The sequence below is a fragment of the Phragmites australis genome, chromosome 9 (assembly GCF_958298935.1).
Source record: "Phragmites australis chromosome 9, lpPhrAust1.1, whole genome shotgun sequence".
Taxonomy (NCBI): domain Eukaryota; kingdom Viridiplantae; phylum Streptophyta; class Magnoliopsida; order Poales; family Poaceae; genus Phragmites; species Phragmites australis.
Window position 1 is genome coordinate 7,011,836 of NC_084929.1, and position 22,941 is coordinate 7,034,776.

Here is a 22,941-nt window from a genome sequence, read left to right on the forward strand (position 1 = left end):
ATGTCCAAAAATTATAAGAACTTAAAGGCTCTCAAGTGTTCCGGATGTATGCCACCTAGCTTTCCGTGGATCCGCCGCTGGCTGCAACTAATTCTTGGGCCCATGCCACAATCGGACCATGTGCCAAAATCATCAAAGAAACCGCTGAATTGACATGTGACATATCTCTGAACGCAGAACATTAGTCCAAGGAATTGACATGTGACGCATCTCAGAACCTTCGGAACAGCTTTGGGAAGGATCCACGAAGCTTTGCAGATCGCAGGCTAGATATATAAATAGCAAAGCCCTGCACGGCAAAAATATTATTCAGACGCAAGGCGGCTAGTGGTGCAATTGTAGCTAGTGCATGCAATGGCGACTTCGCTAGGATTAAACCCTGAAGCTTTCTTCACTTCATACTCTTGCTCCTCGCCCTTCATGTCCGACTACGCACCGAGCTTCCCGGCGGCCTCCGTCGACACCACCTTCTCCACGGAGCTCGATGATCTTCACCACTTTCAGTACTCACCGGCACCGATCTTCTCCGTCTCCGGCAGCGGCGGTGCGGGGGACAACTGCAACAACGAGAAGATGTACGTATTTAAGTTGTTGTGCTTGATTACTGTCCTTTTCGTGCTACTTGGTGTTTGTTGTTGTTGCTTACCTGTCTCTTTGATGATTTTCGATCGATCAGGATGTGTGGGAGCGATGAGAAGAGACCGAGAGTGAATGGGAGGATTGGGTTCAGAACGAGATCGGAGGTGGAGATCTTGGACGACGGCTTCAAGTGGAGGAAGTACGGCAAGAAGGCGGTCAAGAACAGCCCAAATCCAAGGTACGCACACACAAGACTAATTGAGCTGGTGCATGAGGAGCCTGAAAATAAGATTGGTCAATATAATTCTGATGGGATATGATCGGATCATGCATGCGTCCAGGAACTACTACCGGTGCTCAGCGGAGGGGTGCGGCGTGAAGAAGCGCGTGGAGAGGGACCGCGACGACCCCCGCTACGTCATCACCACCTACGACGGCGTCCACAACCACGCCAGCCGGCCCAGCCCTGGCGACGCCCTTCAGTACGGCGGCGGCGGCGGCGGCGGCGGCTTCTACAGCTACAGCCCGCCGCACAGCGGCTCGCCGTCGGCTGCCTCCTACTCGGGCTCGTTCCTCTTCTGACATCTGAGCCATGGCCCAGTGATATACACGGTAGGATATATGAGAAGAATGTTCAGGGAGCTAGAGGCCGGGTAATTCCGACTTGCTTAGTTGTAGATTTTTAGAGTGCACTAGAATTAAACCACAAATCGAATTTTACCTTCTTCCGATGTATCATGATGATGATGACTGTATGTTTATTTACCTGCCATTTCTTTGTTTTGTTTTGCTGATATGATCTTGGCTTCGAGTTCTTGTATACGTGTATAATACGCAACTGCTGAAAGGATGCAATTCTCAACGATTAGCAGAAACAAAAGAAAGGAAAATGTTGAAATCAGTACTGCCGTAGTGCTTGCATGTTTGGTGCTTTTTTGATACCAAGAGAGATTAATATATTACGATAGTTGTGGATGTATGATTGAGTCTCATGGGTATTGTCGAGGGTTAATCTCTGACAATGATTCTATGTGTGATTTGTGTTTTGAGTGTGCCTGTAGAATATGTGTGTATGTTGCTCAAGAACACTATAGATATGCAGGTTCAGGGCTCCTTGTGGGATAATAGCTCTACAATATGTGTATTCTTTTTCAAGATTTTTTCAAAAGATATCTCATTTATATTTCAGAGGATAGGAGTCTTACATATGGGCTCAAAAAGACTCATACATGCCTAGATAATTAATATAGGCTATTATTATATGATACGTATGCGATGTGCCTATTATGGAAAAGTGTGATGCCCGTCTCATCCATCGGCTGCCTTCCCGCTTGTCACGTCCGGGTCGTCCAGACTGTCCTGTCCCACCGTTGGTTTCCCACGCGCACCTGCCATGCCCCCTGTTGCGTTTGTGAGCACGTCCTGTAACAATTAATGTTGCGAGACGGGACACGGTAACCCTGCGCCGGCCATGCCGCCTCCACCGGAGTGAACCGCTTGGGGAAGGAAAAACGGCATGAGTAGCAACATTAAATGAGTTGTGACTGGCCAAACAAGTACCTACCCCTCGATCAGCAAGCGCTGGTCATAGGAAATCCCCCGAAGATCAGGTCGTGGTCGTGCTAGCGCCGACTGGTCGCGCGGTGGGCCTGGGCCAGAGAAAGAAAGCTAATACTACCAAAAGTGGGGGACCTCTATATTGTTTACATCGATAGTAGCCGCTAAGCTCCATCGTAGATATGGTGATCTGAGCTATTCTTCATAAGGACGTAGTTGGACCTGGTCGTACCACTTGGGCCCCTGGTGAATATGAGTTTTGCCCAAGGAATGGTCAGTGACACGGTCCACCATCATGGTTATCTTAGGAAACCGCATCCTGAGGGGAGGTTAAATGTCCATAGAGAGAGATCGTGGGAGAGAGAAAAAAGGAGGCGTGCACGAGGGAGATAATCGTGGGAGAGAGAAACCTTTATGCCCGTTGGACTTCGAGGGAATTTTGGTTCCCCAAATGACCCTCGAAATTTGAAGCGACAGGACCGAGTTGATCCTATAAATCGAAGGACAGAAGCCCCCGGAAACCCCTTCGCACTCCAAGCTCTTGCGCCAAAGCCCATCGTCTCCAATCTCCTCCCGTCTCTCTTGCCAAAACCACTATCTACTCCCATGGCGCCACGTACCGAAAAGGTGTCTGACTTCCCCAAGTCCAAGTGCACCACCGTGAAGCTAAAGTAGATGTACGAGAATCTCCTGCTTCCGCACCACCTGTCTTCCAGATATCGCCCTGGGGGGAAGGTCCCTGCTCCCGCCAGGGAGAGATCGTGATCTTCGTCTCATTCTTCCTGGAGAGTCTCGCCCCCTCCTTCTCTGAGTTCTTCACCACCGTCATCTCATTCTACGGCATTTGCCACCTCCATCTCAACCCAAACTCCATCATCATATTGAGCATCTTCGCTCATATGTGTGAAACTTCATTGGGATCGAGGCATGCCTTGATCTCTTCCGGTTTTTCTACATGCCAGGTTGCATCCCGGGCCGGCCACTGGGAGCTGCGGCTTTCATCTTCGTGACGACGTCACGAGCTCCTATCTGGAGATGAATCTCAAATCGTCATGGTTGGGCTGGAGGGGAGACTGGTTTTACCTCATGACCGATGACTCCTTGGACAACCTCCAGGTGCTGGATGCGCCAGTGCGCCTTGTGGAGAGCTGGAGAAACTCTCCCACGCTGGCCACAGAACTGTTGTCCCTTGCTAGTCGGGTTAAGACGGTCACGGAAGGTGGCATGTCAGGGTCGGACGTCGTCCTTGACTTCATCAAGAGACGTCAGTGTCCCTACGGAGGAGAGCACACCCAACATACTTGTATACCGGGAGTGATGATGACACCCAGGAGAGCTCCGCAGGTAACATCACAGCTGTCCCCCTATCACTAAGTCTTGGTCGAGCGGTGTCTTATTCCTTTTAATCAGATCTTCCTGATGAGGTCATCAACTTGTGGGTCAGGTCGCTGATGGCGAGGGCCTCTAGGAAGGTTGGTCCTCCGTGTGTCCCCTTATGTGAGTTCCCCTCGTCAGAGAGGGCTCGGGTTAGACAGGTATGTTTAGCATCCTTCTAGAGTTTCCTACTCTAAGCATTTTCCTTGGTTAGGGTCTTATGGTTCGAGTTATTTTCAGCATCTTTCCGAGGTAGATGTCCTGCGACCGATAGTTGACGAGGTCGAGGAGGTCTTTCGGGAGATTAAACGTGGAGGCTGCCAGCCCCAACCCCCCCCCCCCCCCCGGTCTCCCGTTGTTGCCCTAGCCCGGATACCCACCGACCTGGTCGTGACACCAACCCATCTGGTCGGGGAGGCGGCCAGTCTACTCAGGGTAAAGTGGCGACGCGTGGGCAGTGGCCCTGCGATCAGTGCCGGCCAGCAGGAGGCTGATCCGCAGCACCCCGACTAGACTTGCCATGACCTGACACCCCACGACTAGAGCTGACCAGGCTAGGTAGGCTCTGACCAGGTCAGGTTCGACCAGAGGCCTCACGACCAAGCCCGCACTTACTAGATATGCTCCGACCAGACCGTCGTGGACCAAGCGTCTACGTAGTGTGGAAAGAGGCCAGCGGAGGACTTATCTACCACGGAGGCATGCAAACACACTGGGGGGACCTCGAGTACTGGCGGCCCCATAGCGGGGTTGTCTTCCCCGACCAGTTGATCCGACGGCTTCGTGAGGACCAGACTTGTGCTTAGCTCCCTGCCACTGTGACAAGTTTCTCTGGGTAGATAAAGATACCTTGAATTTCCTTTCCTTCCTGATTTTATAACTCTGTTGTTTGCCACAGGACCATGGTAGCTCTTACGGCTCCCGTCATGATCCCCCTAACGGTGCCCCCGCAGGATGTTCCAGTCCCTCTGCCAGCTCTGGCTTTGTCCTTTGGAGCATCGGCGACGGCTCCAGTCCCCGTGGCACCGGTCAAGGAGCCCGTACCAGCCCCTGACTTGCTCGCTCTGGTCAGTCGTAGCCTCGCTTCTGTTCGCAGACTGGTCGAGGAGAAGGAAGTGGTGGCCAGCAGATGTGCCGAGCTGGAGAAACAACTGGCCCAAAAAAGGGAGGTCAGGCACTTGTTGGGGCAAAGGTGTGGTGAGCTCCAACAGGAGAAGGCTGCGCTTTCCGCCGAGCACTCCTAGCTCAAGGAGGATGAACGCATTACCCTCAACATTCTCCAAGATGCCTTGAAAGCACTGGTGGATCCCCTAGGGAGCCTCGAGCTAGGAGCCACCGAGTCGAAGGACAACTACATGGCTCAGGCCTGGGCCAACGCCACAAGGTCCTGGCGAAAAACTTTTCTGAGCTCCTAGCTACCCTGGCGTTGAGGGGTGCAGAGGATGTGGCACAGGCAGTGAGGCCAACTGTGGAGTACATTTTCTGGTGCTACCACAGTCGTGACCCAACCTTCAACCTGGACCTTGTCCGAGAGGGAGCCGTGGTCGCTAAACCCGAAGCTGAGGAGACACTACAATGGGATTGTCAAGGAGCGGTGGACTACGTGACGTCTGTATTCCGGGTGGAGGCCACCGAGGAGTAAAGGATCTGATTGTAACTTCTGTTCTGTAATATATTTGAATGAGGCACCCCACTTTTTGTTCTCTAATGAGTTTGTGTCATTGTGGTCATAGAGTTCCTGGAGTGTCCGAACCATCCGCCCATACCGAGTCCCCACCTACGCCGACTAGCCCCCAAGTTCTTGTTGAATCCCCGACCATTCCTACCGATGATCCCGTAGACCGGTGTATTTTGGAGGAGGCGGCCGAATGTGAGTTGGGGTTTGCATTCGAGCAAGCGAGTACGCCGAGCGATCATCAAAGTGTGTTATTCCAACCACCTGAGCCACATGCTGGTCCTAGGTTACCCATGCAAGACTTGACCAGCTGACTCATGTGTGGCTTACAACCTATTTCTTGACCAGCTTGCCAGGAGGAGCTACTCGCAATATAGAGGGATCTAGAGCGGGTGACCAGGGAAAGCGTCTTGTAAAGAGAGGAATTATACGACCACCTTCGCCGTTATCGGGAGGATCTGTTCGTGGCGTGGAAAGACCTAGAGCAGAGGACCAAGGAGAGCGACGAGCGGCGAGTGACATTCTACGACCATCTCAGTCAGGCCTTTACCCCCTTCAACTCATTGTTTGGGTCCACCGATGTTCAGGTACGCCCGACACCCAAAAACACTATGACCAGTCACATTGAGTGGTTTCTGGTAGCCTCTGAGGAGGTAGGTGGCCTCGAGCAGAGGATTCACGAGACCGTCAGTGACCACCTTTTGAGGTCGGAGTCTCCAGTGGCTGCCTTGCCTTTGCCTACATCTGTGACCACTTCCCCGACCTGGACCTCTTGCTAGTAGTCGATGCCGATTTTGAAGGTACTTGGATGACCATGGAGGAGCTTGACGCCAGTGCTGACTCACTTTTGTATAGCGTTCATTCCTGCCTTTGGACCGTCCGGTATGACCCGCTTAGGGGTATCTTTGGGTCCTAGGAGTATTGTCTCAAGGTTGTCTAGAACCAGCCATCGGGTCTTATTCGAATGGTTGCTTTGTAATAAAAAATGCTTGTACTTATGTGGATTTTTTCTATGCTTGGGCGGCGAGTAGCCTCGAAGCGCTCATAATGCATACATAGGATCGGCGTCAACCCGCTCGCTAGCTAGCTTCCGGGCACTAAAGATGACCTTTAGCACAACAAGCCTTTCGGTGGCGACCAGCGCTCGACCCGAGCTAGGGCTTGTGGCATCGTGGTTGTTAATCCTCGGGCACCTTCCCCTTGGCAGTGTGCGAGCGGTCAACTTTGGATCTCATCCCATCAATATGAGTGAGTGGGCTAAACAAACCTGGCTACAAGAAAACAAATCACATATCCTAATGTTCTAGCCCCCGACTGTATGGTCAGCGGATTAAACTGCCGACCAGGCGGTCAAGTTCTTGAAATGGAAATGCATACAATTTGGTGGGAGATCGCGTTTGTCCATGAAGTCCTGCAACACAGAAAGCTTGATTTCTTAGATTTGAAACACTTACAAGTCGATGTCCACGCTCATCCGAAAGGTCCTACATAATAGAAAAATAGGCTCGTCACGTAGCAGCCTTATACACAGAACAGGCATTTCATGGGTTGTGCAATTCGGGGCCGACCACCTTGGCTAACTTGACCCCGTTAGGCCAGGGAACTGTAGGTCACTTTGGAATACCCCTCTCTCCCCTGAAGGAGCCTATTATGACTTGTCTAGCCTTGGACTGAACCCAGGTCGAGGTCACCCATGACCAGTGCAATTCCCGCACCCAGTGGTCGCGGCAGCGTCTGAGGCCTTGTTGGGACCGGGCTGCTCGAGCCTCAGAGCATGTTCGCGGAACTCTTCGCTCAAGTTTTTATCGTCGTCCTCACTCGACCACTTGGTCAGGCCTGGATGGCAAGCCATTCGAGTCGACTAGCGTGCGATTCCCAACTGGCGAATCAAGTTCAGTTGTCCATATTTATGCGACTTAGACTGTCAAGCCGCACTACCAGTGCTCGTATGGATCGTTGTTGTGGTGGTGATCTCCCTAACTGGCTTGGTTTCAATCCATCTCGTGAATTTGTCGATTTCCACGAGTAGTAATTTAAAACCGCCTGGGGCTTTAGGGAACGGTCCCACAATGTCAAGCCCCCAGATAGCGAAAGGCCAAGGTAGTGGTACGGTTTGTAGTGCCTGGGCTAGTAGGTTGGTATTTTGGCCGTTGTACTGGCACAACTCGCATCATTTCACCTGGTCACAAGCATCCTATAGGGCAGTGAGGTTCGACCTCCACGTACGCCTCCGAGGATGTTAGGGAACGTTGTGCTCCCCCCATCCTGAGTGATGTATTTCAGTAAAGAGTTGTTGCTCCCTTCGTGGTAGAGGTGTTCCACTACCAAGGAGGATTCTCGCGGTCTGCCCGCGTGACCCTTTCTGCTGACACATCATCGTTAGGAGCTACTTGATTCTAAAGGTAGTCCAAGATCTGATCCATCTAGGTTGTACCCGAATCGAGAAGGGTGACCACATGATGGCCACCCGAGATCAACGGCACCGAGGTTGGCGTTTGTAGGGGATCGATGACATCCTAAAAGAGGGGTGAATTAGGACACTTAGAACTATTTTGGCTCCAAAAACAACACAAGATAAATCTATATCAATTTCTATCTAAATATGCTCTAGGTTTATCTAGTGTGTCTACTCTACCGATCAAAGCGCTTGCAACCTATCTAAGAAGGTAAATTGCAAGTAAGTAAAATGCAAAAATGTAAATAAGGTAGAGAGAGCAAACTCAGCACAAGGATTTTTTTCCGTGGTATCAATGGCATGAATGCCACCCCTAGTCCACGTTGGAGCTCCACAAAGGATATGCTCCCGGTTGACACACAGTCACGGCCTTTGAGCCACCAAGTTACAAAGACAAGGCCTCCACCCGGATGAGCCAGCAAGGCATGGTCTCACCACTAGCCTCTCTTCTGGTTCCTTGCCATCGTGACCACTTCGGAGCTTGAGCCACAAATGCAAGGGTCTCCACGTCCCCACACAATCGTCTTGCCACCTCTACACACCAAGTCAGAGGGTGAACAAGCTTGCCGGTGAATCACTAAGACTCCAAAGTGCCGGTGTACCAAGAGGTACACTGTTGGATCACTCCTTGATCCGCTCTCTAGGCAGCAATCACCTAACAACTCACTCTCTAGCCCTATAAGCACTAATCACTCACTAATCGTGTGCTTAATTGCCTTGGATGATCACTTTAAGTATTTTAGTGGCTTGGATATCTTCTCAGGTGTACATGAACTTCTCAGGACTCCAGCACCCTCAAATGACTGAGTAGAGGGGTATTTATAGCCTCAAACTCGTGCACTTGCCGTTAATCCAATGGCTCTGAAAAGTTGTTAACACTAGATGATCCAATGAGAACAATAGTACTAACACTGGATCATCTGGTGAGTACACTCTCACAAACTAGGTGTTGAAACCCCACTCAAGCCTCTATTAACATCGGATACTCCGGTGTATACTCCATCTTCATCACCGGACTTTTCAGTGAGTATACATTAGTCATCCGAGCCAACATCTTCTCTGTGTAAAGTTCTTTGGTATATTCTCCTGTGCACATCACTTCATCACTGGACCATCCAGTGCGTTATCCTCAGCCAGCCAAGCCAACGCAATCCTCTCTGGAAAATATGCTCCGGTGTACACATCTTCAGAGCACCGGACCTTCCGGTGAGGTCACTGCATTCTCCCCTTTGTCAACAATGCTCCAGTGCTTTCCTCCGGTGTGTCCAAATCAATCACCAGACTATACGGTGAGGCTTTCATGCCTTTGTCCCCCTTTGGCAGAGATGCTCTGTTGAGTGCAAATACCCAGAGCACCGGACCATCCGGTGTAGTCATTTCTCCTGGGACTTTTTACAATTCAACCAAACTTTATTCCGACTTCGGTGGATTCTTCATGTATTGTATCCATGATACCTAGTAACATATATTCTTGACAAACATGTTAGTCCCAATAACTATGTTGTCATTAATCACCAAAATCACAATTATGGCCTAATAGGGCCATTTTCGCTACAGCGTTGCCTCCAAAGGTGTTGCCTCTGGTGTTCAGTTTCCTGGCGAAGCATCCCTTCCATGTGGGCCCGAGACCATGGTGGGTGGTCGTATGAATCTTTTTTCAAAACAAATGCATAAATTAGCACTTAAACACCGCAACATCAAAAGTAAAAGGAGACATGGTCTTACGCCTGACAACACCGCATAGAAAGCGATAACAAAAATGACAGAGAATCACCTAGCGCTTGACTAGCGCAATGATGGGTGAGATCAAATTCGACACTAATTAGGCCTTAACTTCCAAATTAAACCGATGCATGTAACAGATCTACCAAAACTCTAATCTGACAACAGAATCGATCGATCCCAACTATCTACAAGTATCTAAGGACAACGAAGAAGTCACCTTTGGAGCAAGATCGCGAATCAATGGTGAAAACCGACTAACTCATGAAATCCCCTTCTCTTTTCTTCCTCCTCCTCCTCCTTCCCTTTCTTCTTCTTCTTCTTCTTTTTCCTCCTCTTCTTCTTCTTCTTCTTTCTTTTCCTCTTCTTTCTTTCCTTCTTTATTCTTCATGGCCAACCGACCCCTTCTCTCTACCTTAGGTCGCCCCTCCCCTAGCTCGACCCCTCGACCGACAGCCTTTATTGGTGACGCACAACCGACACTCGAGCGGCAGCAGCCAGGCTGACGCTGCAGTGGGCCGACGTGGTAGCTGGGCGCGGTGGTCGGATGGGCGGCTAGACGTGGCAGTGGGCTAGGGCTAGGGGCAAGCAGGCAAATGGGCGGTCGGGTGGGGATCAGGGTCGAAACCGATCACCCCACCTTATCCTCATTTTTATTTTTTATTTTTTATCCAACAATCTAGATTCATTGGGCTTTCCACGGACTCACTGAGTGACCAAATGTGACGTTAGGTAGCAAAATGGAATCGTCCCGACGAGATCTACACATCTGCAGTCTCTGATCGTCCATCCGAGCAACGGTTCAAAAGGTCAAATTTTGTACTCCTTGCGGACCCATGATCAACAATTGAATTTCGCATTTTTTTGGTACTACATTCTCCCCTCCTTAAAAGGATTCATCTCCGAATCTACCCGCTTTGAAACTATGATAAGAATGGACAACAAAGCATATATATGAGAAAAAACAATAACTAGCACTCACCAGCTTTGAAAAGCTCGGGGTACTTCTTTCGCATTTGATCCTCAAGTTCCCAGGTTGCCTCATGCTTAGACTAATTTGACCAAAGTTCCTTCACATACCTAATGGTCCTCATCATGACTTGCTCAGACAAGTCCAAGATACACACCGGACGACACTCCACAGTCAGATCTTGCTCCATAGTGATGAACTCTGGATCAATTTTAAACTTAGGGTCGTAGATATACTTTTGTAGCTTAGAGACATGTAACAAATTATGCACCCCCTTTCGATGAGTCTGGAAACTCCAGAAGAGAAGCCAAATTACCAACACGGGCCACAACAAGAGACGAGCTAATGTACCATGGGTTGAACTTCCTGACGGTACAAAAATGAACGATGCCCATGGTCGACGACACCCTGAGGAGAATGTGATCCCTAACAGCAAACTCCAGGTCACGACGCTTAACATCTACATAACTCTTCTATCGGATTTGCCAATAGATTCTTTCAAAACTTCTGCACCCTCTCTGTGGTCTGCTGAAGAAAGTCTGAACCAAGCAAAGGCCTTTCAACCACATCATCCCACCAAAGAGGAGAAACACACTTTCAGCCATACAAAGCCTTCAAGAAGCCATCTTGATACTCATCTGATAACTGTTGTTATAAGCAAATTCGGCCTAAGCTAGTTGGTCCTCCTAACTTCCCTTTTGGGACAGAATACATGCACGGAACATGTTCTCCAAGCTCTGAATAATCCACTCTAGCTGACCATCTGACGGAGGATGGAAAGTTGTGCTATGAGAGAGTTTTGTGCTCAAGGCATTAAGCTAACTCTGCTAAAACTGCACTCAAAGTCTCAATCCAAAACAATTGACTTCAGCACATTATGCAAACTCACCACTTCCCTAACAATGAGGAAACCACAACCTACACTGAACTGGTCATCTCCAGTGAAGAGAAAACATGGACTTCGCTAATCTGTCTATTGCAATAAAAAAGACATCTTCCCCTCGAGGCAAGCGAGACAAGACAACCATGTAGACTTATACGAAAAAGCTTTTAACTCCACTCCGAAACCTCCAACGGCTGCAATAGACAGGTAGGCCGTTTAAGCTCAACCTAAAGCTGCTTACTAAAACCACAAACTTCTACAAAGTTGGAAATAACTACATGTTATTTGCAAGCCAAATGTTTACATGTTTGGAGAGTCATCGTAGAGGGGATGAAGCAACGTGTCACAAACAAGGAGAGGCAATTCGATGCTTTAGCAAAGAGTATCCTTTTATCACCTCTAAGCATTGATGCATTTAATCAAGTTTATTCTATCACCAATGCTCATGATAGTTAGAATAGCCTCATTGAAATATATGAAGGCACAAAGGATGTGTGCAATGAGAAATATCATGTGCTAGTCTCTCAACTCAATAGCATTAAACAACTTTCCCATGAAAGTGTTAATGACATGTTCTCACATTTGAACATTCTTCTCAATGAGATTTATGCAACTCTCTCCGGTTTGCTCTAACATTTTTGCTTGAAGTCAACATGTGGTTGTAGCCTTTTTAAGATTGTTGATAAAGGGTGAAAAATTTAGTGATCAAAGCAAGATGGCATGCCTAGGAAAGGAACAAGTGAGGAAGAAAAATGGCTAGAGATGCCAAGATTGACAAAGGGGGCAAAATAAATGAGCTCTTGCATGGGTCAATCAAAAGAGATAGTGGTGATAGTGGGAGAATTGTCTCTATGGCGACCATAACAAAAGGGAAACAAAATGAAGCTGAGAACAAGGTATAATAAAGATGAAATCTTTCCCTTACAATTGCTATCATTGTTTGTTCTTACCAGCTATCCAAGCAGGTAGTTAAGGCCTTGTGCCATTTACATTTGATTTTTTGTTTTTAATTGATATATTTTAAGTATTTGCCTCTTCCATTGGTGTGTTGTCATCAATCACCAAAGATGGGGAGATTGTAGCAAACATGACCCTTTTACGGCATATATGTGATTTTAGTGATTAATGACAACATAGCTAATGGAACTAACATGTTTATCAAGTATATGCCTTAGTAGATCTCATGGATGTGATGTATGAAGAATTCACCACAGCTGGGATAAATATTGATTGAATTGAAGAAGTTCTAAGAAAAATGACCTCACCGAATGGTCTGGTGCTCTGGTTGTTATACATGTTGGAGTATTTTTCAGCTTAGAGAAGAAAAAGGAGAAGAGTACACCAGATGTTCTGGCACTTAGCAAGTGTGAGAAACCAAGTTGAAATATGCTTTAGTTTATGTGTAATGAGTGATTGATAAGGTTGTCGATTTGGTTTATCGTGTTTCGGATTGCTTGAGCTTGGTTCGCTTGAAATTCAGTTTTGTCCAGAATCTAGAAGTTCAATCCAAAATCTGGAACATCCAGTCCAATCAAAATCCGGAACTTCTAGTCCCAATCTAGAACTTCTGGATTAATGCAAACAGTTAAGACAGAGAAGGGTCATTCGGAGCTCAATCTGGAACTTCTGGATAAATAATGTTTTCAACTCTGATGCATAGTGTTTTCAGCTTTGAATTTCTTCTGTGCATTGTAACTTTTTGGAAAGTGCTTTGAATTGATATGAGGTTTCAATTGAGCATTTTGATTATGGTCTAACTAGAGTTAGAGTTAGAGACATGCGTTTGCTTGTCCCATGGTGGGCAGGTGACGGATGCAACTTGGTGGTCGACGACGGGTGATCGGGGCCAAGCGGGGTGCTTGGTGCTAGACGATTAAGGAGGTCAGACGAAGTTAAGGGTGATCCTAGCTGTACACATGGAGGTCAAGTGAAGCATGGAAGATGGATGGAGATGGCGTGTTGATAAAGTCAAGTGAAACGGATATCGATGCAAGTGACAAGGTGGTCCTAGGGATCAGGAGTGAAAGAGACTTGTCAGTGGTTAGGATTGTAAGACAGAGTACATGTGTCGATATTGAAGCGCTTGTTTAAGGTGTAAGTAAGCGGCGAGTCATGCTTTGAAAAGTGTGCTATGATTTCGTAGTTTAGCCTCAAAACCGTGGGAAGGATGGAAGTGCACGTGGCATCATCGTGAAGTTTGCATTGAGACAAAGCTAAGTCATGAAGGCGCCACGGTTTTCGATGGATGGAGGAGAAAATAGACCAAAATACCCTCGGTGGTAGGTAGGAGTGTACTACAAGAGAAGGGTAAGTTGAGAATAAGTTAGGACACTTAAGGGTCAAGAAACCTAGTCTATAAATAGAGGGGTAGGCCTATGTAGGAGAGGTGAACCAGTCACTTGAGCTTCTTGTGCCACACATATGAGAGCCTTCTGTTAGAGTTTTAGAGGAGATGGAGATGAGTGCTTAGCCTATATATTAGGTGTAAGCTTTTGCATGCAAAAACTTTGTAATATGCTTAAAATAGGATTGACCTCTATAAGAAATGAAATTAATATTTTTGCATGTGCTTTGAATTTCCCTCCTTCTAGTTTCCCTCTCTTGGTTCCCTTGTGTTTTTGCAAGTTTTTCATTTCCTATTGCAATTTTCATTTTCGTGCTTGAGCTGAAAGTTTTCATCTTGTTGGAGTTGATCTTCTCGCGTTAGAGGCATAAAATTCACTTACAAAACATACACAATTGAGTATTGAATTCTCTTGCCTCTAATCCATTGACTTGGAGACTGTCTTCACCCGATGTTCATCTTTTGATATTTGGGTGATTCTTCTCAAGTTCTAAGATTTATTTGGAGATGAGTCATGAATTGGTTTACTGTCGAACTTAGTGTTTGATTCCAACCATGAGACCCACCTTTTGTTGGATTTTACAAGTGTGGACTTTGAATTTTGAGCTGATGTTCTATCCAACCCAAAACTTCCGGATTGAAGTGCCACCTCGTGATAGAGAACCCCGACGCAAAAGTTCATCCGAAACTTCCAGAACCCAGATATTCCAGCTTTCACCTGGAAGTTCTGGTGAACAGTGTTTTGAGTACTAAATTCCCTTTTCTTGTTGGATCTTTCGGTGTCCTTTCAGTGTGCCTTTTTGTCAAGTTTCGCTGCGTTTTTGTTGCGCCTTGTTGTGGTTCTCTTATGAGGTGCGTTCGATGACAAAATAGGAAGAGACCATCTATTTTGAAAAGTAATTTATTAAGACACCTATTCACCCCCCCCCCCCTCTCTAATCGCCATTCTTGATCCTACAAAGTGTGCACATTAGAGCATTTTGTCTCAGAAGAGGTTCAGCAGTTCAACACACTGGATGGTCCGTGTTAAGGATAAGTGCACACTGGAGCATTTTCCAGGAGCAAGTTTTTCAATGCAAAATATTTATACACACCGGATGGTTCGGTGCTCAGAAGGAGTGTACACCAGAGGCTTCATCAGAGGATTTTCTAGAAGGTTTTCAGAGGTCTAAGAAGTTGTACATACCAGATGGTCCAGTGATCAGAGGGGTTATACACACTAGACAAATGAACATTGATAAGTGGCTCGGTCAGGCTCAAGTATACACACCGGATGGTCCGATGATGGAGTAGAAGGTTATACCGGAATATCCGGTGTTCACAAATGGATTTGAGTGTAGTTCCAACGTCTAGTTTGTACTTTTATACACACTGGATGGTCCAGTGTTGGTACTGTTGTTGACATCAGATCATCTGTTGTTCATAATTTGTTGGAGCCTTTGAAGCAAGGAATAGTTCATGGGGTTGAGGCTACAAATACCCCCCCCACTTGACCATTTGAGTGTGCTAGAGTCTAGGGAACCTTATAGACACTTGAGAAGACATCCAAGCTACCAAAGTGCTTAAGGTGATCATTCAAAGAAAATAATCACATGATTAGAAAATGATTACTACTAATAGGCCTAGAGAGAGTTGTTGTTAGATGTTGCTACCTAGAGAGAGAATGAATGAGTGATCCTAACTTGTACCAAATGGTACTCCGACAGCTTAGAGTCTTGGTGACTTGTTGGCACCTTGGGCCTTGGTAGCTCAAGCTTGTTGACCCTCCGACTTGGTGTGGAGCGGCGGCAAGACTTTTGTATGGGGACACGAAGACCCTTGTCTTGGTGGCTCACGCTCCAAAGTGAAGATGGTGGTAAGTGACCGGAAGAGAGACTTATGGTGAGATATTATCTTGGTGGCTTGGTGGCTCAACCTACTTGAGGCCTAGGTGGCTCAAGGGTGGTGATCGTGTGCCATCTGGGAGCTATAGCCTAGGTGACTACTCCAACATGAACTAGATGTGGCATTTATGTCATCGATACCATGGGATAAAAATTCCTTGTGCTAAGTTTGCTCTCTCTACCTTATTTACATTTCCTCATTTAGTTCTTGAAATCTATCCTTGCATGTTTACCTTCATAGAGTAGTTTGCTAGGATTAGCTATAGGTTGCAAACCTTTTGAATGATAGAGTAGACATACTAGATAAACCTAGAGCATATTTAGATAGAAATTGATATAGCTTTATCTTGTGAAGTTTTTGGAGCCATATAGTTTTAAGTTATACTAGTTCACCCCCTTTCTTTGGACATCACCGATCTTTTCACATGGCTTCTTCAAGCTAACATCGTATCCACAACACAACCTCCTCAAAAGTGGGAGGGAAATTGTTAATCGAACTGACAAGACAACCACTGCAAAAATCCCAAGCAGAGGTATGAAGGGATGCCTTCTGCAACCTCAAATCTGTAGTTCCAACTCAAGAATAAAAGCTTTACAAATCCAAAATAGAAAACACGCTCTGCAACCCTGACTCACAGTCAACAGTCTGAGCGCTGGTATACCACACTCCTCTTCGGGTCCTTAGAGAGCATACGGCCTACTGGACAACACCAAAACCACTGAGGCTTACCTCAACAGAGGCTATTCTCTTCCACAACACTCCCTTAAAGGGGGAGCACTCACTAGCTTCTGAACATAACTCTGAACTCACCGTGCGAACTCCAAGGTGAACTCCACCTTTTTAGCACTCTTCCTTCGAATCAGGGTTTGGATAAACCCAGCTATAAGCCATCCTTGTAGCACGCATTGACACCCAACATCCAAGCACCAAAAGAATCGCTTTACGCAATAGCAGGTACTTTATCTCGATAGGTACACACTTCTAGCACACAGCCTACCTTGACATCTCTTGGTTAAAACTCCATCTTAAAGAAAGGGTTGGAGCAGCCAACAGAGATCTGGTCCACTACTGAAAAAAAAAGACCTCAAGCTAGGAATTAGCCAAAAACTTTATCAACTCCATTCGCTCCATTAGAACCAACAAGGAAGAAAGCCTTAGCTCAGACCACGCACAAAAAACCACTCAAGGGAATGCCATAACAAGTTATTAGCTACACCTCCGGCTACTTGGCCAACAACTCTAGCTTGGCCTTGCCAGCACCAGCTTTCAGCATTTCAAAGGAATAACATTACAGAACATATATAGGACCACTGACGCCAACGTTAGATTCTTACTCCCAGAGACAATGAAACACTCTACTCAGGCTTTTCTGAGAACAACCGCTCAAACTACAACGTAGCCTTTATGACTACAAAAAGCAATCACACAAGAAATTGTATCGCTTCAAAACAAAAAAAGGACATGGAAGCACAAACCCTACGATTTAAATACTAGGTCTCAACAACGTCAGTGACTAGTATACAAACCTCAGCAAAACATCTCAAAGAACCTTTCGGAACCCCACTTGGGTCTAGACCACATTGCGTCGCCACAGTCGACAAAAGTCCAACTTAACTCCATAGGGAAAAACCCTACATAGTTCTAAGGTTTAGGTTGTAAACTCCATTACTCTGACTACTAGGATAAGGCACACATCGATTAATTTCTTTGACATCCTAATAATGATTAGTTAGGGTACACAGCATGGGGGCAAATCCATCCCGTACCCAAAATATTTGCTCGGTATGTGGATCGTTGGATCGCAAACCTAACACTTAGTCAACCTTACTTAGCAATATAGAAAATGCATCATGGGGGCCCTCCATTCAACCATCTACAGCGCCACACACCAGACATGCTATTGGTCCTCTGACGCTTATCGGGTCCTACAGGGCACACCAACAGCTTCAACCCCTCAACATCCTCACCACTCCAACAGAGACAACTATAACACCTTAACAACTTACCAACGACCTAACACCAAGATATACATATAAAGAAACAATTAAGTAACTTCAACACATAATTAAAGTAATAAACAAAGACAAGCAGTGATAAACAGGTCGCACACAATGAAATGCAACATATGTCCATCCTACATGTGCAAGTGTGTCAAGTTTAGCATTTAATTACCAAGAACGTAAAGCCTAGACTTTAATACTAATTGTAACACCCCGAGGACCACCACAAGTCTTGAGTGCTACTAAAACGAACCTACAAGAGCCACCAAACTTTAAAGAAAAATTTGGCACCCCCTATAAATTGAGGTGTAACTGACCAAATACCATAGATGGAGAAATAAACATATGTCACACTAACAGCATAAGCAACCTAGCAAATGAGGAATATGCCTCGATCAGGCATCCAAGACACCATGAGCCAAAATATACATAACAAGGTTAAGAGTTATCAACTGACAACATAACAAGTTTAATCAAATGATAAATGTGAACATGCAAACGACATACAACTACCCATCTCATAAGCTCGCCATCACCTCAAGGTACACCTGGAAAGATAGCAAGGGTGAGATTCAAAAATCTCAACAAGCAAATTGCTTTGACAAGCTATTAAGCTACAGTTGAGTAAAAATTTTACAGTTGATTAAAGATTCATCTTAACAAAGATAATAAGCTGTACATGTTAACAATATATGAAAAAAAACATAACTTAGCCTAACAATATCATAACAACCACATGCTATCATCCACTAGCTATGATTCACCATATTTGTACCATCCAAAATGGTATTACATATTTTCTCACAATATAAGAATGACATCGATACAATTGAATTAAAGACATCCACATGCATGCAAATGGATGCATATGACGTGCTCTTCCTCACAATATAAGAATGACATCAATGCACTTAAAGTAAAGACATCCACGTGCATGCAAATGGATGCATAGAGCATGCTCTTCCTCACCCTTACCCCTCCATGAGTAACGTACGACACTATACCAGTACGATCACGGCCATAAGACGACGATAAAATTTCCAATGCATGATATGCATATGCATGTCATACTTCATGCATCTTCAATAACATAAATTCCCAAGATATGTATAATACTTTAAGAATTTCATACTATGATAAAGAACAACTATAAAGTGATGTATCTCACTTTCTTCACTTCTTAATTCAAGATTCAAGCAAACTTCGGATAAATATTAAGGCAACAAACTCATGCATAATCAAAAGGCATAACTTTCAACACAAGTAGATACATCATGCTACGCATACGAGGAATACGAACAACTTCAAGAAAAAAGGCATATCTCACTTCCTTTACCTCATAATCTAGGGAAAATATCAAACCTTGAGAAGATGGAAAGTAAGTAACAAGCTTACATTTCATTTGATAAATTATTAGTGAGTGCAACAATTAAAAGATGAAGGTAACTAAATAACAAGTTAAAGCGTAGTCATCCGCTACATTCACTTGCATTCACCGGCAATGAAGGCGGAAACAAGTTGTGTCCCGAAGTGACACCACTTAAACAAGTGCATAAATTAGCAAAAAAATGATGCAACAATAAAAGCAAAAGTAGATACGCTCCTATACCCGAAAACCCCACATATAAGGCGATAACGAAAAAGACGGATAAGCATCTAGCGTTTGAGTAAAGCAACAATGGGTGAGATCCTCCTCTAGCTAGATCAAAGACCAAAGAACAAGACTGACAAACGAACTAATCCTTACCGGACAACAACACTGATTTAATGGAAACTCCTAAACCACTTAACCAAAAATACCAAGATCAACACCGATGGAAATATATCGACGAGGCCTACAACTTTCCTTTCAACCATATGATCGATTTCGACACTGATTAGGCCTCAACTTCAAAATTAAATCATTGCACGCAACTGATCAACCAAAACTCTAATCTGATGACGGAATCGACCAATCTCAACTATCTACAAGCAACTAAGGACTATAAAGAAATCACCTTTAGAGCGAGATCGCAAATCAACGGCAAAAACCGGCTAACTCGCAAAATCCCCTTCTCTTTTCTTCCTCACCCTCCTTCCCTTTCCTCTTCCTCCACCTCCCCCTCATTATTTCTTCTTTCTTCTTTCTTTTCCTCTTCTTTCTTTCTTTCCTTCTTTCCTCCTTTCCTCTTCATGGTCAGCCGACCCCTTCTCTCTGCCTTTGGTCGCCCCTCCCTAGCTCACCCCCAGCATGTGGCCTTCACCGGCAATCGCCAGTCTGTGCCCGAGCGGCAGCATCTGAGACGGCACGACGAGGCGAGCAGCCAGGGCAACACCACGTCACGCCACAGCGCCATCGGAGAAGAGGAGATGCCAGAGAGATCGAAGTCGAGATGGTGAAGTCTGAAGCTAAGGAGCATCGACGAGTCAGCAAGGCGATGCAAACCGATCTACCAAAAATGCATGGTAGCCTTGAAAAGACTATGCACTATATTATTCACCATCACTAAAATTACAACGATAGTTATTTCCTAGGCCTTTTGATGTTACTACTTACTACTCCAGGCGACCGAGCCTAGTCAGCAGCCAGGCAAGAACCACTTAATTGGACGCCTTTGCAAGAAGTGCCATCAGAATGTTAAGTTCTAGAGTACTCTGTGATCCATAAAAGATTTTTAATCGAGAACCGGACTCTCCTTTAGAACTAGAGACAAAATCGGGTTCGATGTCAAGGGCTGATTTTGAACAAAAGAATTGGTGAGGGATCTTACAGTATATAGGTAGTTCTAGGATTTTACGGAGGTGTTTCGATTGGAGGAATGGCACCATTATTCCTACATGAATTTTTAAAATTTTTCGATTGGATAAATTCTAACTTGGGCCCAAACCTCTTGTTATTTTTTCCTATGACAAGTTTGACTATCTCTTGTATGTTGCCTTCAAAATTTAATGTAATTTGCCTGTGAATAACCATCTGTACAACTTTTTTCCTCCTATTCCTATAATTTTGGCCAGTAATGTTGTTCACGTAGATGAAGAAGTGTTAACGTGGGCTACGATTTATGGCATAGAAAGGGCGTTTAGCTCGATAGCTTACGTTTCCACACCTCATTTTAGACACGAGACACAATTATGTCAGGTATTTGATTTCTTATCATAATTGTGCCTTACCAAAATTTCTTGTTTATTTGGTATATACATATACACACACATAAGAGATAGCCAAACTTATTTATTTGGTCATATATACATACATACATACATACATACATTCATATATACATACATACATACATACATACATATATATATATATATATATATATATTGTATCTATATTATGCAGGTATGCTTACTGTAGTTCATGTTTGCGCACACCTCACAAGTTGTAACTCATAGTGTTAGCTTCTCGTGTTGCAATTATATATTTATGGATATGAAGTTGTAACTGATCTACCTAACAAGTTGTAACTCACAGTGTTAGCTTCTCGTGTTGCAATTATGCACTTATAGACATGGAGTTGTAACTGATCTACCTAACAAGTTGTAACTTATAGTGTTTCAAGTTGTAACTGGGGGATATGCATAGTGCAAATAGCAATTGCGTATAGGCGCAGAATAGCCTCGCTGTATATATACACACACATATATACATATATACACACACGATGAGTCTAAAATACGTATATGCGCATAGCAGATTCACACTGTGCGCAAGCCGGGTGCACCACCTATGTTTCTCTTCCACCACTGCATGCACAAAACAAAGGTGACCACCAAATTAGCTTGTTCCACATCATCAACATCACATCCACCAGACAAGCTTACATGCAGAGAATCTTTTAGTGATCTTAATCTTTAAAATATCATATCTCCTGAATCATATGTCAGATTGCCGATCCGTTTGAAACATATTGTTGAAAAATGTGCTTAACAAAATGAGAGCAATAAGACTATTTTGATGAAGTTTTAGGATCGTAATGAAGTTACATCAATGTAAGTCACTCAGTTGCGCTTTTATGCTATACTGCAATTACAACTTATGTTGTAGTTCTGATTCAGAAACAGCTGAGTTATAACATGCTGAACAATATAGTTACAATATAGTAGACACCCTAGTTACGATAACATAGTTACAACATGGTAGACACTAGTTACGATAATATATTATCGAGTGAGTACTCATTATAATATGGTGAACCTTGTAGTTACAATATGGTAGATAATCTAATTACGATATGCATGATCGAGTGTGTACTAGTTATAATATAGTAGACACTCTAGTTGTAATATGTTGAACAATATAGTTATAACATTGTAGACAATCTAGTTATTATATGTATGATTAAGTGTGGACTAGTTATAATATAGTAGACACTCTAGTTACAATATGTTAAATAATATAATTACAATATTAATGATTGCAATATGGTTGTAATTAATTACAATTAGTCAGCCTGAACAGGTAAATTGCACTCTCGCTATGCATATAGTTGTAACCTATAATAGGCAGTTGCAATCTGTCTATGCTTATATGCTTATAGTTATAACCTCTCTATGCATATAGTTGTAACTGGTCGCAATCACTACCCACAAGGTGGGAACATGCTCGATCATCTAGTGGGCCCACAGGGTAAGTCGGTAGGAACAGGTGGGGCTGGCATGCGAGTTAGAGCCTAGTTGGTTGCTCAGTTAGGCGCACGTGGCCTGTGCGCATTCTGCAGGTATGCTGCCCGTATATATACACTTTTGGGTATATATACCCTTTCTAATGGGTGTTTAGAAAGTAATATATACATAGTAAAAAATAGCACATACGTATCAGAAAGTAACACATACATCTCAGAAAGTTTATACAGTAAAAAGTCTATATATATCTATCTCAGAAAGTAGTATATACTTTAAGTTGTAACATGATCGATTATAGATCTAGGTCGAAGTAGTTTTCCCCTCTCTCTCTATATATATTTGATTTTAAGCTATTGCTTAATTTCTAGCCTCACTTGTGATGTATCACACTTCTTTAGTGCTATACTTCACCAGTCATAAACACGAATTAGTTGCTATAAAATTTGACGAGTCATGCTTTAGCGAGTCATGGGGTCGTTACACTTTCGCCAAACTTTATCTAATTTATAATGTTTAGTTGCTATAAAATTTGATGAGTCATACTTTAGCCAGTCATGGCCTCATGGGGCCGTTACACTTTCGCCAAACTCTACCACACTTTTGCCTAACTTTACCTACCAGGCGGCACCTGCCCAAGGCTTTCCCCAAATTCCCCAATCGCAGCCTGCCTGCCTGCCTCACAGCCGCAGGCCACATCGCGCGCCCACCTCGCCGCCATTCCCACCGGCAGCCGCACTGCCTCCACCTTCCTCCTCTTCCCACTCCTCGCTGCCCCTCACGGACTCGAGCAGCCAGCCTCCTCCCTCCCACTTCAATCGCTGACTGCGCCATGGGGCTTTCCCGTTTCTTGGATCTCTGGGCGGCGGGCGCTAGACACGATGTCTGGAGGT

The 22,941-nt window shown here is 44.9% G+C and overlaps 1 protein-coding gene across 1 annotated transcript; it reads left to right on the top strand.

The window, feature by feature from the left end:
• The first annotated feature begins 287 nt into the window (after positions 1-287).
• LOC133928567 (probable WRKY transcription factor 50) lies at positions 288-1,375 on the top strand. Its single transcript, XM_062374968.1, has 3 exons — positions 288-575; positions 677-817; positions 921-1,375. The coding sequence occupies exons 1-3, from the start codon at positions 355-357 to the stop codon at positions 1,159-1,161; spliced, it is 603 nt and encodes a 200-aa protein (XP_062230952.1). The 5' UTR covers positions 288-354; the 3' UTR covers positions 1,162-1,375.
• The last annotated feature ends 21,566 nt before the right edge of the window (positions 1,376-22,941 follow it).